Source organism: Mastigoproctus giganteus, chromosome 5 (assembly GCF_048544385.1).
Source record: "Mastigoproctus giganteus isolate SK-2022 chromosome 5, ASM4854438v1, whole genome shotgun sequence".
Taxonomy (NCBI): domain Eukaryota; kingdom Metazoa; phylum Arthropoda; class Arachnida; order Uropygi; family Thelyphonidae; genus Mastigoproctus; species Mastigoproctus giganteus.
The window spans coordinates 194,158,911-194,172,736 of record NC_143579.1 but is presented as its reverse complement, the minus strand read 5'-3'; the positions used below and the strand labels follow the sequence as shown (position 1 = coordinate 194,172,736).

The 13,826-nt window shown below is 34.6% G+C and overlaps 1 protein-coding gene across 1 annotated transcript in view; it reads right to left on the bottom strand.

Moving 5' to 3' along the window:
- The window catches only part of LOC150085960 (dynein axonemal heavy chain 8-like), a 1,559,705-nt gene that overhangs the window by 122,460 nt on the left and 1,423,419 nt on the right, over positions 1–13,826 (bottom strand). The window contains exon 82 of the mRNA XM_090374756.1: positions 9,856–9,957. Coding sequence (XP_090230882.1) covers positions 9,856–9,957 — 102 coding nt within the window. The remainder of the gene's footprint in view (positions 1–9,855; positions 9,958–13,826) is intronic.

Here is a 13,826-nt window from a genome sequence, read left to right as displayed (position 1 = left end):
ATACTATGATGTAGTCACAAAAGAACTGGATGCAGGGAATAACTTTGATATTATATATTTGGATCTTAGAAAGGCTTTTGATACTGTTGCACATGGAGGACTGCTGCACAAATGGGAGCAGTGTGGCATTGGAGGCAAATTGCTGCTATGGATAAGGGGATGGTTGAGTGGCAGAAGACAGAGAGTGGTAATCAATGGACACTGCTCACCGTGGACTAATGTTATTAGTGGAGTTCCTCAGAGTTCAGTGTTGGGTCCGTTGTTGTTTTCGGTGTTTATGAATGATATTGATGATGGGATATCAAGTTTAATGTCCAAGTTTGCAGATGATACAAAGGTTGGCAGGGTTGTTAAGGACACCACTGACGCTATGCTGCTGCAACAGGATCTGGAAAGGTTGAACAGATGGGCTGAGAGGTGGCAAATGAAGTTTAACATTGACAAATGTAAAGTACTACATATGGGAAACAGTAACCCCAGAGCAACGTATCAACTCTGCGGTACTACACTGACAGTGGTGGAGAATGAAAAGGACCTGGGGGTAATTGTGCAGGCAGATATGAAGTTCTCTGAGCAGTGCAGACGAGCTGCAAGAGTAGGTCATGGTGTCTTGTCAATGATATAGAGGAATTTTTCTAGCAGAGATAAGGAGGTGATTATTCCCTTGTATAAGGCAATGGCTAGGCCACATCTTGAGTACTGTATACAGGTCTGGAGGCCTCATTTCAAGAAGGATGTAGAGCTGCTGGAACGGGTACAGAGAAGGGCAACAAGATTAGTGAATGGAACAAAGGGTTGCTCTTACGAAGAAAGGCTTAAGTTTTGCAAATTACAGAGTCTGGAGACTAGGCACCGGCGAGGTGATCTGATAGAGGTGTATAAGGCTTTGAATGGTTTGAGCATGCTCAATGCCAATGGGATTCTTCATCTTGCTCAGAATAATCAGCTCAGAGGGCATAAATTCAAATTGTGGAAAGACAGATGTCGGATAGATGTGCGGAAATTTGCCTTTGGCCAGTGGCTGGTTGGTTGGTGGAACCGACTTCCATCACTTGTTGAAGTTGATAGCCTAAACAAATTTAAGGCTCAACTGGACAGATATTTCGAGCGAACAGAGGGGTGAAATGGGAGTGGTGTGTTGTTTTTTTTTTTTTTTTGGCTGATGCTGAATAAGCTTGCTTTCTTGCATCATATGCTTCTACTAATGCTAATGCTAATGCTATATATGAATTCTGATTAAAATGTACAAGGCTTCATTTATTACAAATAAGTTGTAGAGGGCCAAGATTATGAATTACAGGGAAGTGGGGGTCACTGCATTACTGGTTCAGGCTGCTGCTTACTTATCCATAAAAATCAATTATGAGCAGTAGTTGTTGAAGTTCAGAAATGCCTTAGGCCTTCAATGCAAATGTAATGGTTCATAAAAATAGAACATTTGTTCAAGTTTTGTGTGACAAATGAGAAAAATGGTGTGAAAATGTGATAAAAACTGCATTTGGTACTTATTTAGATTAAGGCTGTTGGTTATCATTGTTTGAAATTTCCAGAACAGCTGAGAAATTAAAACAGCCTAATCTGTAGATGACCAACAAACAAGTCTGTCTTGAATTTCAAGAAATTTTTAAACGGTTGCTAAAGCATGTGAAAACCGTCCGAGAAATTACTGATGAGCTGAGAAGTGCCTATGGATCATGCCAAGCAATTCTAGCTAAACCTTGGCATGCATTAAATATCAGTAAATTTTTTTCCCTAAATTGTTGCATAAAGGCCAAAAAGTTAACTGTTGAGAACTGTGCAAGGGGTGGTGTTGCATTCAAATTAAAATAAGTCTTACAAAGAAAAGCATGGTTTGACAGTGGTCATCTGTTCCCATAAGCTGTAAGTATCAAGTCCTTTAGTTATGGGGTTCATGTGGCATTAAAGAAGCCACATTTTTCCCTCATGTTTTTTTAGTTGAAGGTTTTTTTTAATTTAAAATTTTTTTTTTTAAGAGTTTAGTTGAACTTCAGTAGCTATTGCTGCAGTTGTTTCTGGACGATGATAACTTTAATTTCGTACACTTTCTTATGTGTCGAATCCACTCAATAACTGAATTACTGTCCAATGGCTAGGTCATCTCTACAATGCAATTTTTCTGAATTTACACTGGATTGATTTTATCAAACCATGTTTGCAATAAAAGCTGAAAATTTTGAATTTAGTTATTTTTGGCAAATCCTGATATCAATGGCAATCAAAATTCCAGTAACAGTCTTCATTGTGAAATAAAGATATAACAATTGGAATTAATATCAGAAAGGTTTCACAAGGCCACTTGTGAAACCTTTCTGATATTAATTCCACTTTTGTCCAAGTGACTAGACAGTTTTGCTATATATGTGCAACAAAGTGGTGAATCACTGGATAACTCATCACTTATCACTGTTTCACTCTTTATTCTTAATAGAGTGTTTTTCATGCATTGCCTGTATATTTGCTGTTATTTATTGTTATACATTATCTCTCCTGAAGAAGGGTTCCATTGTCCTAGTAAGGAGTTTTAAATGTCCAGTGCAATTTATTTTATTTTGTATAGAATAAATTAGTTCATTATTCTACACTGAAGTGTAGTCTTAACTCAATCATGGGTTTGGGCTGTTTAGAATTAGTTATGAGGTAACAAGACCACAAAAGTCCATAAGAGTTATTCCCACTGAGATGGGAACCCAGGACTTTTCTATGTGCATAGTAATCGTCATCATTACTGTAGTGATCTTGTGAATTTTTTTCACACTTAATACTGAGGCCATAGTGCAACAGTTATTATGGACTCCACTCCATGCAGTCTGAAGTGTGTTACAGAGGGTAACCTAACCCATATACAGTAGACTCTCGATTTTCCGGGATAGATGGTAAAAAACAAATCCCGGATAATCGATTTCCCAATTAATCCAAAAATACAGAAGTCCTCAACATACGTAATAGTAACGTAAGATGTAACTTCTTATTTCATCGAGTTTAATGTAACTTGGGTATGACTAATAACATATTTTTACTATATTATTATTGGCAAATCTGAATTCAGCACGACACTTGTTAATCTTTGACTATTTTCATACATTCTTATTAGTTTAATTTTCTGATCCAAATTGATCGCTTACCTTTTCTTGGTAGATTTACTAGCACCACTGTAATTATTTTCTTAGTCGCCACCATGATAACAGTCAAATTGAAATTTTCTGTTTGTTATTGTTGTTTGTTTGTTATTTGGTTTTTAGGAGCATTAGCAACTAAGGCCATATTGCTCCGGGAATATGCGGTGGTCATTCCCTGACCTTTCCGCATCCTCCGTATTTGGTGGTGATGGGATCGAACCCCGGTCTAATCAAGAAGCGTGTGTTACGTATTGCTGCTCTTTCCCACCTGGCTATGGAGGTGCGCGAAATTTTCTGTAAAGAACTTCACAGGGTTAAGGCGAAAACTAACTATTATCACCCTACGTGAGCTCACATTTTACTAAAGCACATTTTTGGAGGTCACTACCATAAAACAATAAAAACAATTTGCACTTTCTGTGTTATTGGGCTTTTCTGTTCGTGCCTCTAATTATAAACGAGCAGTAAACTCGATCTTATTGCATTTGTGAAAATACTGATAGCTAGAATTCTATGGGTTTTTACGTTATTATGGTGAAGTGTGTATCCCTTTCACTGAAATCTTCAGTCATATAAAAAAAACCATAAATAAATTGTAAGAATCTTTTCTTCTTTCCTATTTTTTTGCTTGTTACTCCGTATCTCACGTGCAATTTGTGCGTGTCGTGATCATTGTTATTGATTGCTTATTATTATTTTTTTTTTGTTTTAAATTTTACAATTCTAAAAAAAAAAAAAAAAAATTACGTAAATCAGTAGTTGCGTAAGTCGGGGACTTACTGTATCGAAAAATGTTCAGCAACCTATGTAAAAAATATGGAGATAGATAAAAAACAAAAAAAAACTTACCACGTACTACTTGCATGTCCAATACGATGCTTCCCTTTATTTTTTCCGATGTTGATTTTAAATCTAATAGCTTCCCTTTATTTTTGGTCACCGACATTATAATAGTTCCATTAAAGATTTAACAGATGAACCATTTTCAAACTTCTGAATAATTTCAAGTCTTTGTTTAACTGAAAGTGCAACTCTTTTGCGTTTACCCGTTATTTTCATGATTTCTAAACTATAAAAAAAATTGACATCCCTGACATAAATAACAAAACAAAATTTGTCTTTTTGCGGTGCAATGGAACACAACAATCAATATGACACACTAAAGCAAACTAAACATTTTTTTTTTTTGGGCGGCGTGTGTGAAGACAGGGGGGTTGCAAGATATAGGTACATTAATCTCCCAATGACGACTTATAACGCCACTTCTTTTCACTTATTTCCGACTTGCAAAACACTGTTTATACCTCTTCTAGTTATTATTTGTTTATGATTTTTGGATGATTTTTTTAAATTTGGAGTCTTGAAGTGTTCCAGTAACAGTTAATCCGATCCTGGTAAATTGAGAGTCTGCTGCAATTGTATTTATCTCCTATTATATTTGCAAAAACAATGAATTAGATAGCTAGATAGCTCCTAACAAAAAGTTGCTAAAGAGCTGAAGTTTCATCCATTTAGTGTTTTTTTTTTTTTTTTTTTTTTTTTTTTTGTATCATTCACGAACTGAAAGAACCTGACAAAGAAAAGTGCAGTTGAGTTCCAGCAATACACAGAAGCAGGACTAAAAATCTTATATCACATGTTCTTCATAGACAAAGCACTGTTCCACCAAAGTGGATATGTCAATAGTCAAAACACAAAAATTTGGGCAACAGAAAATTCGCATGCAATATATGAGGTATCTCTACATTGTATGAAAGTCAATATATGGTGCCCTGTATTCCATTGCTGGATCTTCAGCCATATTGTTCTTTACAGAAACAGCCAGAAAACCAGTGACAAATGGAAATGTCTTAGAGATTTACAGACCACATTGGACTACATGGAATATCGGGACGTATTCCTAGCAAGATGGTGCAACTGCACAGATGCATATATGTTTTAGCACTGCTGAAAATGAAATATTTGTTTGAAGATAATGTGACCTCTAGGCAGTGGCGTATCCAGGTATCATCGTAAGGGGAAGCATGGCGACCAGGCTTTTGAGTTTTTTATTTAGAGCGATTCCTGCGTTCTGTTTCTTTAATGTCAAATTTTTGGTTAAGGGGGCATATGCCCTCTCTGCCCACCCCTGAATATGCACCTGCTCTAAGGAACTCTTGCTGCTGATGTCACCAGACCTAAATGTCATTTTTTTCCCAGTGGGGATATTTTCAAGAGCAGGCATTTTTGATCCAATCCACACTCAGCTGGAGAAAAGGATACCATAGCCAAGTTAGCTGCTGACATTCCCCAGACATCCTTCACTTTGTCACCCAAGATATCACTTGCTGGGTCTGAGCTTGTTTAACACAGAATGTTGTGTATTCCAGCATCTCTTATAATGGACTGAGAATCTTATAAAGTAGATTTCCATATCAGTCAGATTATCTGATTACTTGACTTGTCAAGTATAATCAGAGATATATGTGATTGTATGGGTTTGGTAACTCTAAAAATACCTGTACAAGTGTGTTTGTGTTCATAGGCTAATTTGCATATTGTAAAAGATGAAAAAATCTGAAATAATTCAGGGTCTCAGCTTTTACCTGAAATCAGCTAATTACATTCTTGGTTGAAGAGAACTTTAAGAATTCTTCCAGTTTCTGGTGAGATTTTAATTTATGACTTCTAAAAACAAGTGGCAAACCCCATACTCTTACAGAGGAGTATGGGGGTTTGCTACCTGCCACTTGTTTTTAGAGTATTCATTATAGTTTTGTAAATAATAGTATTTGGAATTAAAGCAAGGGCTCATAAACCAAGGCAACATACACACAGCCTGTTTACACTGACAGCAGTATTAAAATTGTTGAACAATCAATAAAAGAAGTTCATTGTTCAGGAAAGTTTGAATTAATGTTCTCTATAATTTTTTTTTTTTTCTTTTTTAACCATAGTGAATCCTGAAAGAAAGCCTTAAGGAATTATGCTTCTGCATCTTTGTAAGCAACTAATCACAATTCTTGCAATTAGGATATCAGGGAACTGAATAATTTAACATTCCTTAAGGAAAGGATTCAATTATATTAGTTCATTTGAAATGAATCAATGACCTTGAAATGGATGCTTGAAATGGATAAGCAGAATAAATATTATGCATCCACATTGGCAGGTGAGGAAGTTTTTAAAGTTGAGGATACCAGTAGTACAGCTAATAGTAATTGAGAGTTGAATGATTTTATGATAACTGAGAAGGGATTAGAAGTGAAGTTATTACAATTAAAAGTGAACAGAGTGCCAAAAATTGATGGAGTCTACCAATTATACTGAATTTTATAATGGCAGCATCCTTAGATTCAGGCAATGTCCCTACAGATTGGAGATTTGCAAATGTTTTCCCTAAACAAAGGTAGTTCAAAGGGTGAAATGAGCAATTACACGTTTGTCAGTTTCCCTTTTTGCCAGGGAAAATTATAGAGTTCTTTACTAAGGATGAAATTATAAGGAAATCACAGCATCGCTTTTTTAATGGCAGATGCTGTTGTTGTTGTGGTGGTGGTTTCACAACACAAGAGCAATAAGGACAATGAGTTGATTATTCCATTAAAGTCATATATTATTTAAGGAGTGACATATATACATGTCACTCAGCGACATGTACATATATATATACACACACACACACACACACACACACACACACACACACACACACACACACACACACACACACACACACACACACACACACACGTATATATATATATATATATATATATATATAGTGGATTCCAGTTATTTGGGCCACCGGTTAATTGGGGCAGCCATTTATTTGGGACAAATCTTAAAAAACAGAACCCAATCGAGAAAATAGCCAGGGTTTACTTCGCTTAATTGGGACAAAATGCCATTTAATCAGGGCAGGAGACCACAGCACTGGAGATTACCGTACCATGTAGTTCGGTTGGATTTCTGGAGGTCACAACCATAAAACATTAGCAGTCACCTGTTTATTGGGCTTTTCTGTTAGTACAATCTATCATAAATTGATAGTAAACTGGATCTTATTGAGTTTACGATAATACCGATAGCTGGAATTCTGTGGGTTATTATAGTAAAATGTTTTTTTTTTTTTTTTTGGTAGTTGTTGCATTATGGCTTCTGTGGCCATAATGCACCTCCCAAGGTTTTTGCAGTACTTTGATCCAAGCCCGAAGCGGGATTCGAACCCTTGACCGTTGGGTTGCCAGGCAGGCACTTTACCCACCCGGCTAGCCCGATCGGCATGGTAAAATGTGTTTACACTTCTATGGAAACTTCAATCATATAAAAAAATTAATTTTCGGAATCTTCTCTTTATTCCTATTTTTAAAGCTTCGTAATTTGTTACTCCGTTCTCGCTTGCACATATCGTGTTACTTGCAATTTGTGTGTGTGCCATGTTTTTGTTATCGATTGCTTATCTTTTTACTGTTTTAAATTTTAACCCCACCCACAAATGTAGAGCGAACAGAAATGTCAACTAGTTTAGTTAGTTTGTACATATTACAGTACGTATTAATTATTCCGATTATCACGTATGTTCTTCCGAATTTCACGTATCATTTAATTTTTTAATTTTTTAAGGTAATAAACGGTAAATTTGTGCTTAATATATCTTTACTTTTATAGCCTGTGGATAATATTTCTCCTATTTTTGCTTGAATTAAAATTCAAGTTTGTGAATTGAATTCAAATTCAATTCACAAACGTGATCACAATGACCGGCGCTTACTGCACAAAGTACCGTTCACATCATGTAGTCAACGGTACTTTGCTATGGTGAGTTCGTTGTAACGTGATTTGATTGTACAGTGAACTAATTGTAAAGGGGGGGGTTAAATTGTATTTTTAACTATTTACGTGAAACTTCGGATAATTGGGGCAGCCGCTTAATCGAGCCAAAATGCACTAGTCCCAATGTGTCCCAAATAACTGGAATCGACTGTGTATGTATGTGTGTGTGTATATATATATATATATATATATATATATATATATATATATATATATATATATATATATATATGTACATACATATATATATATATATATATATATATGTATGTATGTATATATATATCACTCAGTGACATATATAGAATTTGAAAATTGGATCACAGAGTCCAATTTTCTTAATAATTGCAATGCTCATTCATATTGGCTTTATCGCCAAGTATTCAAGGCAATGGGTAAATTAGTGGGCATTTAGAATTGATGGAAAAGATACTTTCCATGATGGATTCAAGGTGTGGACAATTTACTAGGAAGTAACACACTGTAAAGTTGGTTTTACAGGCTAACATGTTGGAGGCTCACCTCCAATTAGTAAATATCTGGGTAATGAAACTATGCCCAATCCTCAATTGTGCTAAAACTACTTCTTTCTTGTTGATTGGATAAAAGGCTGGAATCCCAAATAGCAACTAAGATTTTATTCTGCAGTCTATCACAAGCTTGTTCTCTTCATAAATTTGCCCATACCTGTCTACTCCTTTCTGTAAAAGTTGATCTGATGTCTGTAAAAGAAATTCTCTATTTCCTCTTCAGTTGGATGTTTTAAAGTTCAGTCAACTTCTCATTGCCACTAAAGTCTATATGGCTAGGGATCCAACACATCATTGTCTTGACTTGGCTCATACAGTTCTTTGACTTCTTTTCTGACATAATTTACTAGTGGAAGTTAAGGGCAGATGTCTGACTAATCTAATTACTACTATGAGGTTATCAGTAAAGAACTGCATAAGAAGAATAATTTTGACATAATTTACTTAGATTTCAGTAAAACTTTTCATACCATCCCATATAAACAATTGTATAAATTGGAACAACATGGCATTAAGGGCAAGTCTTTACAATGGATAAATGGATAGTTAAGTGGCAGGAGACAGACAGCAGTTATTAATGGCTACTGCTCTTCATGAACTAATTTTATGAGTGGGGTCACATAGGGTTCAGTCCTTGGCCCCTTACTGTTCTAGTATTTATTAATAATATTGACATAAGTATTTCAAATGTCTAAGTCTGATGATGATACAAATGTGGGTAGATTAGTTAATGACAGTAATCAGAGCATAATACTTCAGTACGACTTAAACTATTTGGATAGTTTAATAATGGAACATGCAATGTCTTACATCTGGTCAGTAGATGTACCAGAGTAATGTACCACTTTGGTACCACCATACTCAAGGTTGTAGACAATGAAAAGGACTTGGGGGTAATTATACAATCTGATCAGATTTCTGCACAGTGTAGACAAGCTTCTGGGAGGCTACTAACAAAATCCTCATGGGGATTTGTCAATGATATATAGGAACTTTGCCAGCAGAGATAAAGAGGTGATTATTCAATTATATAAAGCAATGGTTAAGCTGAATCTTGAATATTGTACACAAGCTTGAAGATCCCATTTTAGGAAAGATGACCCTGCTGGAGGTTAGAAATTTACTTAAATTTAAGGAGGAATCGGATAAAAGGTTGAAAGAAAGAGGGAAAATGATACTAGTTCTTTTTTTTTATTATTTTTTTAAAATTTAATTTCAATTTCATTTATTTATTTGCTGATACTAATTATTAACATGCCAATACTAATAAGTGATCATCCATTGATAATCACTTAATAATGGATTATCATTTATTATCCATGTGTGACAGGAGTGAAAACATAACATTAATGCAGATAAGAAACATATTTTACCTTTGCAAATGTATTTAGTAATCTTTTATCATAGTCATCAGTAACTCTACCACCATACTGCACTTCTCCTAGCATGTACCGTACAGTATTCCAGGATATTCCCTGAAAAAATAAAAAATTAATAAATAAAAATGACACACACACACACACACACACACACACACACACACACACACACACACACACACACACACACACACACACACACCACCTCCTTTACAAAACTAAACCATTATTGTGTGAATAGCAAACAATACAAACTGAAAGCAATTCCAGGTGATACAGATATCTTCAAGTTTTTATTTACTAACCAGAAAATTAATTTGTATGCTGTAGTTTATAACAACATAATCGTGAATGTGGCAGAATTACCTGACCTCCCCTCAAGAAGATACTGCCTTTTGCACAATAAGTTATAACAAAGTTTACAGACTTTTCTTTGGAGAAGCTGCCTTCATAGGCATCACGTATCTCAATACATTACCCTCTTTCAATCTGACTCCTTTAGATTTTACTATCTGGGGACTTTTGATGGTTTTGATTCCCAATGTTGTTGATCTGATGTTCAAACAAGATCAGTTTCCCATATTACCATAAAAATTTTCAGGCATGGCTGAAAACAGTCCTCTTCCAATCTGACTCTTTTAGATATTACTATCTTTAGATAATCAGTCCTATTTCAATCAAACTCCTTTAGATATTACTATCTGGGGATTTGTGAAAGACCAGGTGTAACACAGTATGTTCCACCTATTCCAGGAATCATTATGGAACTTAAACAACACATCTGGGAAGCAATTAATTGGTGGCATTAACCAGTATATGTTTTGTTGAACATGGGTGGAATTGGATTACAGGTGGACCATCTACAGAGTAACTTGAGTTGCACACAAACTGAATGCCTCTGATTAAAACCTGAAGATATCCTCTATCACATGGACATGGTTTCAGATTTGTATCATGTATCCTGTTCACAACAATGCTTTGGTTTTGTAAAGGAGATTTATGGACACTGTATAATTAGTGATCAACAAAAGAATAAATAAATAAACCATGCCCACTACACCGCTGCCAAGGTCGCAGCTGTTGGAATGGTACAAATGCCAAGGGTTGCGGCAATATTACCTCTGAAAGCACTTAGGCATTTAATACCTATAAAAAGCAAAGGTGGTTGAATTAAATCATGCTCACTATCTTCCTTTTATCAAAATTTCTCACTCACTCCTAATATAATATACCGATATGTTAAAAATCAGTTGTCTCAGGGAAAAAGAAATCCCAATGAGAGAAATTAAATATTAAGGAATAAGATGTCATTGGGTAGAGTTGTAATATCCATGATTGGGTAGAGTTGTAATATCCACCAACCATTGTAATATCCATGATTTTTTCACTCCCATTGTTTAGCTTTATCTTATATTAATTTTTCCATTTCCTCTAACCTTTTATAATCCTTTTTAAATTGCTTTTTAATTTAATTTAATAATGTAGATCTTTAAGCAAACTGGCATCTGCTAGCACACCAAATTGCTAGGCAGCACCATCAGTCTTTAATGCCTGAAATGCCTTCCATCTAAAATATAAATTACACAACATATACAAACCCAAAAGTAAATAGGATCCTGCTCATATATATAAATTATTGTATGAGAAGTTAAATAAGTTGTAGCAAATGGTGTTACAATATGGTTTATGGACTAGGGACACTATATTTTGCAGAGAGAGAGAGCCGAACAACCATAATGAATATATAAAGGTTAAATGAAAAACACGGGGAGGAGCATAGAATAAAGACTGAAAACTGTGAATGGATCTACAGAAAACACAAAAAAATATAAAAGAATATGAAAAAATAATAAGAAAGTACATATCGCTATGTAACTCATAATCTCAATATCACCTTCAGGGGTCAACCACTGAAATCATAGGAAAGACAGCAATATGTGGGCCTCTGTTTCTGACATGAAATATATGTTTGATATACTATGGCCATGATATGGAAATTTGAAACTGCCGATTAAAGAGATTAGTCCTAAAGTCTGGACAAAGTACAAAAAAGGTGAGTGCACATTTCATGGCTGACCCTATATTCTCTAGTTTTTAGTCTATATTCTAAGCTGCTCCCCATGATTTTCATTTAACCGTTATACAGCAAAGCCTCAATTAGTACGAATAATGAATCCTGCTAAACCATCGTATTAAATGAATTCGTACTATTCAAAGCTATTATAACACCAATTGGTCCTATCCCAATGAAATACAATATAATTGGTCCCACCCTAATGAAAATATGGAATAAAAATTTTTAAGCACAAACTTTTTTTATCTGTTTATTACATGTATATATTACCAAAGGATAATAAGAATGTATTTCTGATTCAAGTTTATTATAAACAAAGTAAAGAAAATGTTATTACACTTTATTAAAATATTTTAGCAGGTTAGACTGAACTGTCTTCTCTTTCTTTCAGTCTTCATACGTGCGCTTGTAGCTGTTGAATCGGCGGACTTGCATTCTTCGGTCAACGTTGGGGTCAGTATCCATAATTTGTTGTTTTAAAGCTTCCAGAGTTTGAAATTTTTTTTCTTATTCTTTGATGGTGAACTCCTTCACTTTCATGTTGCCTGCATCTTCATCAGCATTTTTGGCTTCTTCAAATGCAAGCATTTGAGCTAAATTAAAGTCTCCATCAGTCATTTCAACAAGTCATGGACATTTGTAGTGTTCATCTAAACCAAGCCATTTTTCAATGTCTGTTATTTCTTCAACAACAACTTGCATTTGAGAGGGAAAGCCATCAAAACTATTTGCACAACAAGACAAAATGTGTTTCCATACTGCAAGAATATTGCTTGCAGTTAATTCTTTCCAAGCATGGGGAATATTTTCAATTAAATCTTGAATGCTATATTTTTTCCAGAAGTCAATTAAAGATACTGCATTGTTCCATTGTTTGAGCAGTTCTCTGTGCAAAAACTCTTCTTGGGTAGTAGGCTTAAAATGTTCAATTATTCCTTGGCCCATAGGCTGCAATAAAGATGTTGTGTTTGCTGGTAAAACAAAAATGACTTTAACATTCTCACACAACGTACCAAGTGTAGTTCGATGACCAGGGGCATTATCTAAAATCAATAATCAAATAATAAAAGCAATATTGTTAAATATTGTTTTTATTATTTCAAATGTTATAAAGGAATAATAAAAGCAATATTGTTATTCTTGCAATAATTTTCAACAGCTGGGTAAAAATATGTTGAAAACCAATCTTCAAAAAGAGCTTTGGTCATCCATGCTTTCTTATTTGAATGCCAAAACACTGGAAGCGATCGCTGATTGTGGCCTCTAAAAGGACAAGGATTCAATGAACGATAAAGTTGAGCATTGGTTTCAATATGAAATCTTCTTCTGCATTGCTGCGCAATAAAAGTGTTAAACGATTTTTAGTCACTTTATATCCAGTTTGACTTTTTTCTTTTTTGGAAATAAGTTCTGGAAGGCATTCTTTACCAAAATAATCCAGTTTCATTAAAATTAAAATATTATTGGTTTGTGTATCCACCTTTTTCCACTATTTATTTCAAAATTATTTAGCTGCAGCTTCTTAATCTGCACTGGCAGACTCGCCAGTAATTTTAACATTATGCAACTGAATTCAATTTCTAAAACAGTCAAATATGAGCAAGCAAAATTGCAAGCATTGCTTGCAATAAAAGTTTCTTCAGTTTCTGCATAAACTGCGTGCTGTGAACGTCACCAAATTTGAAATAAATTTTGAAATAAGTCTGAAAATGAAAGTAACTAATAGAATTGAATGTACAGAATTTTTAAAATTTTTGTCTGGAATATTTATATACATAATAAGCAGAAATATATATGCATATGGAGTTTGAAATTTCATGCAATGAACAACTTTTAAATTGGAAAATGGAAGAGAATAAAAGATTGATGTTTCAATTTTATGTGTAATATT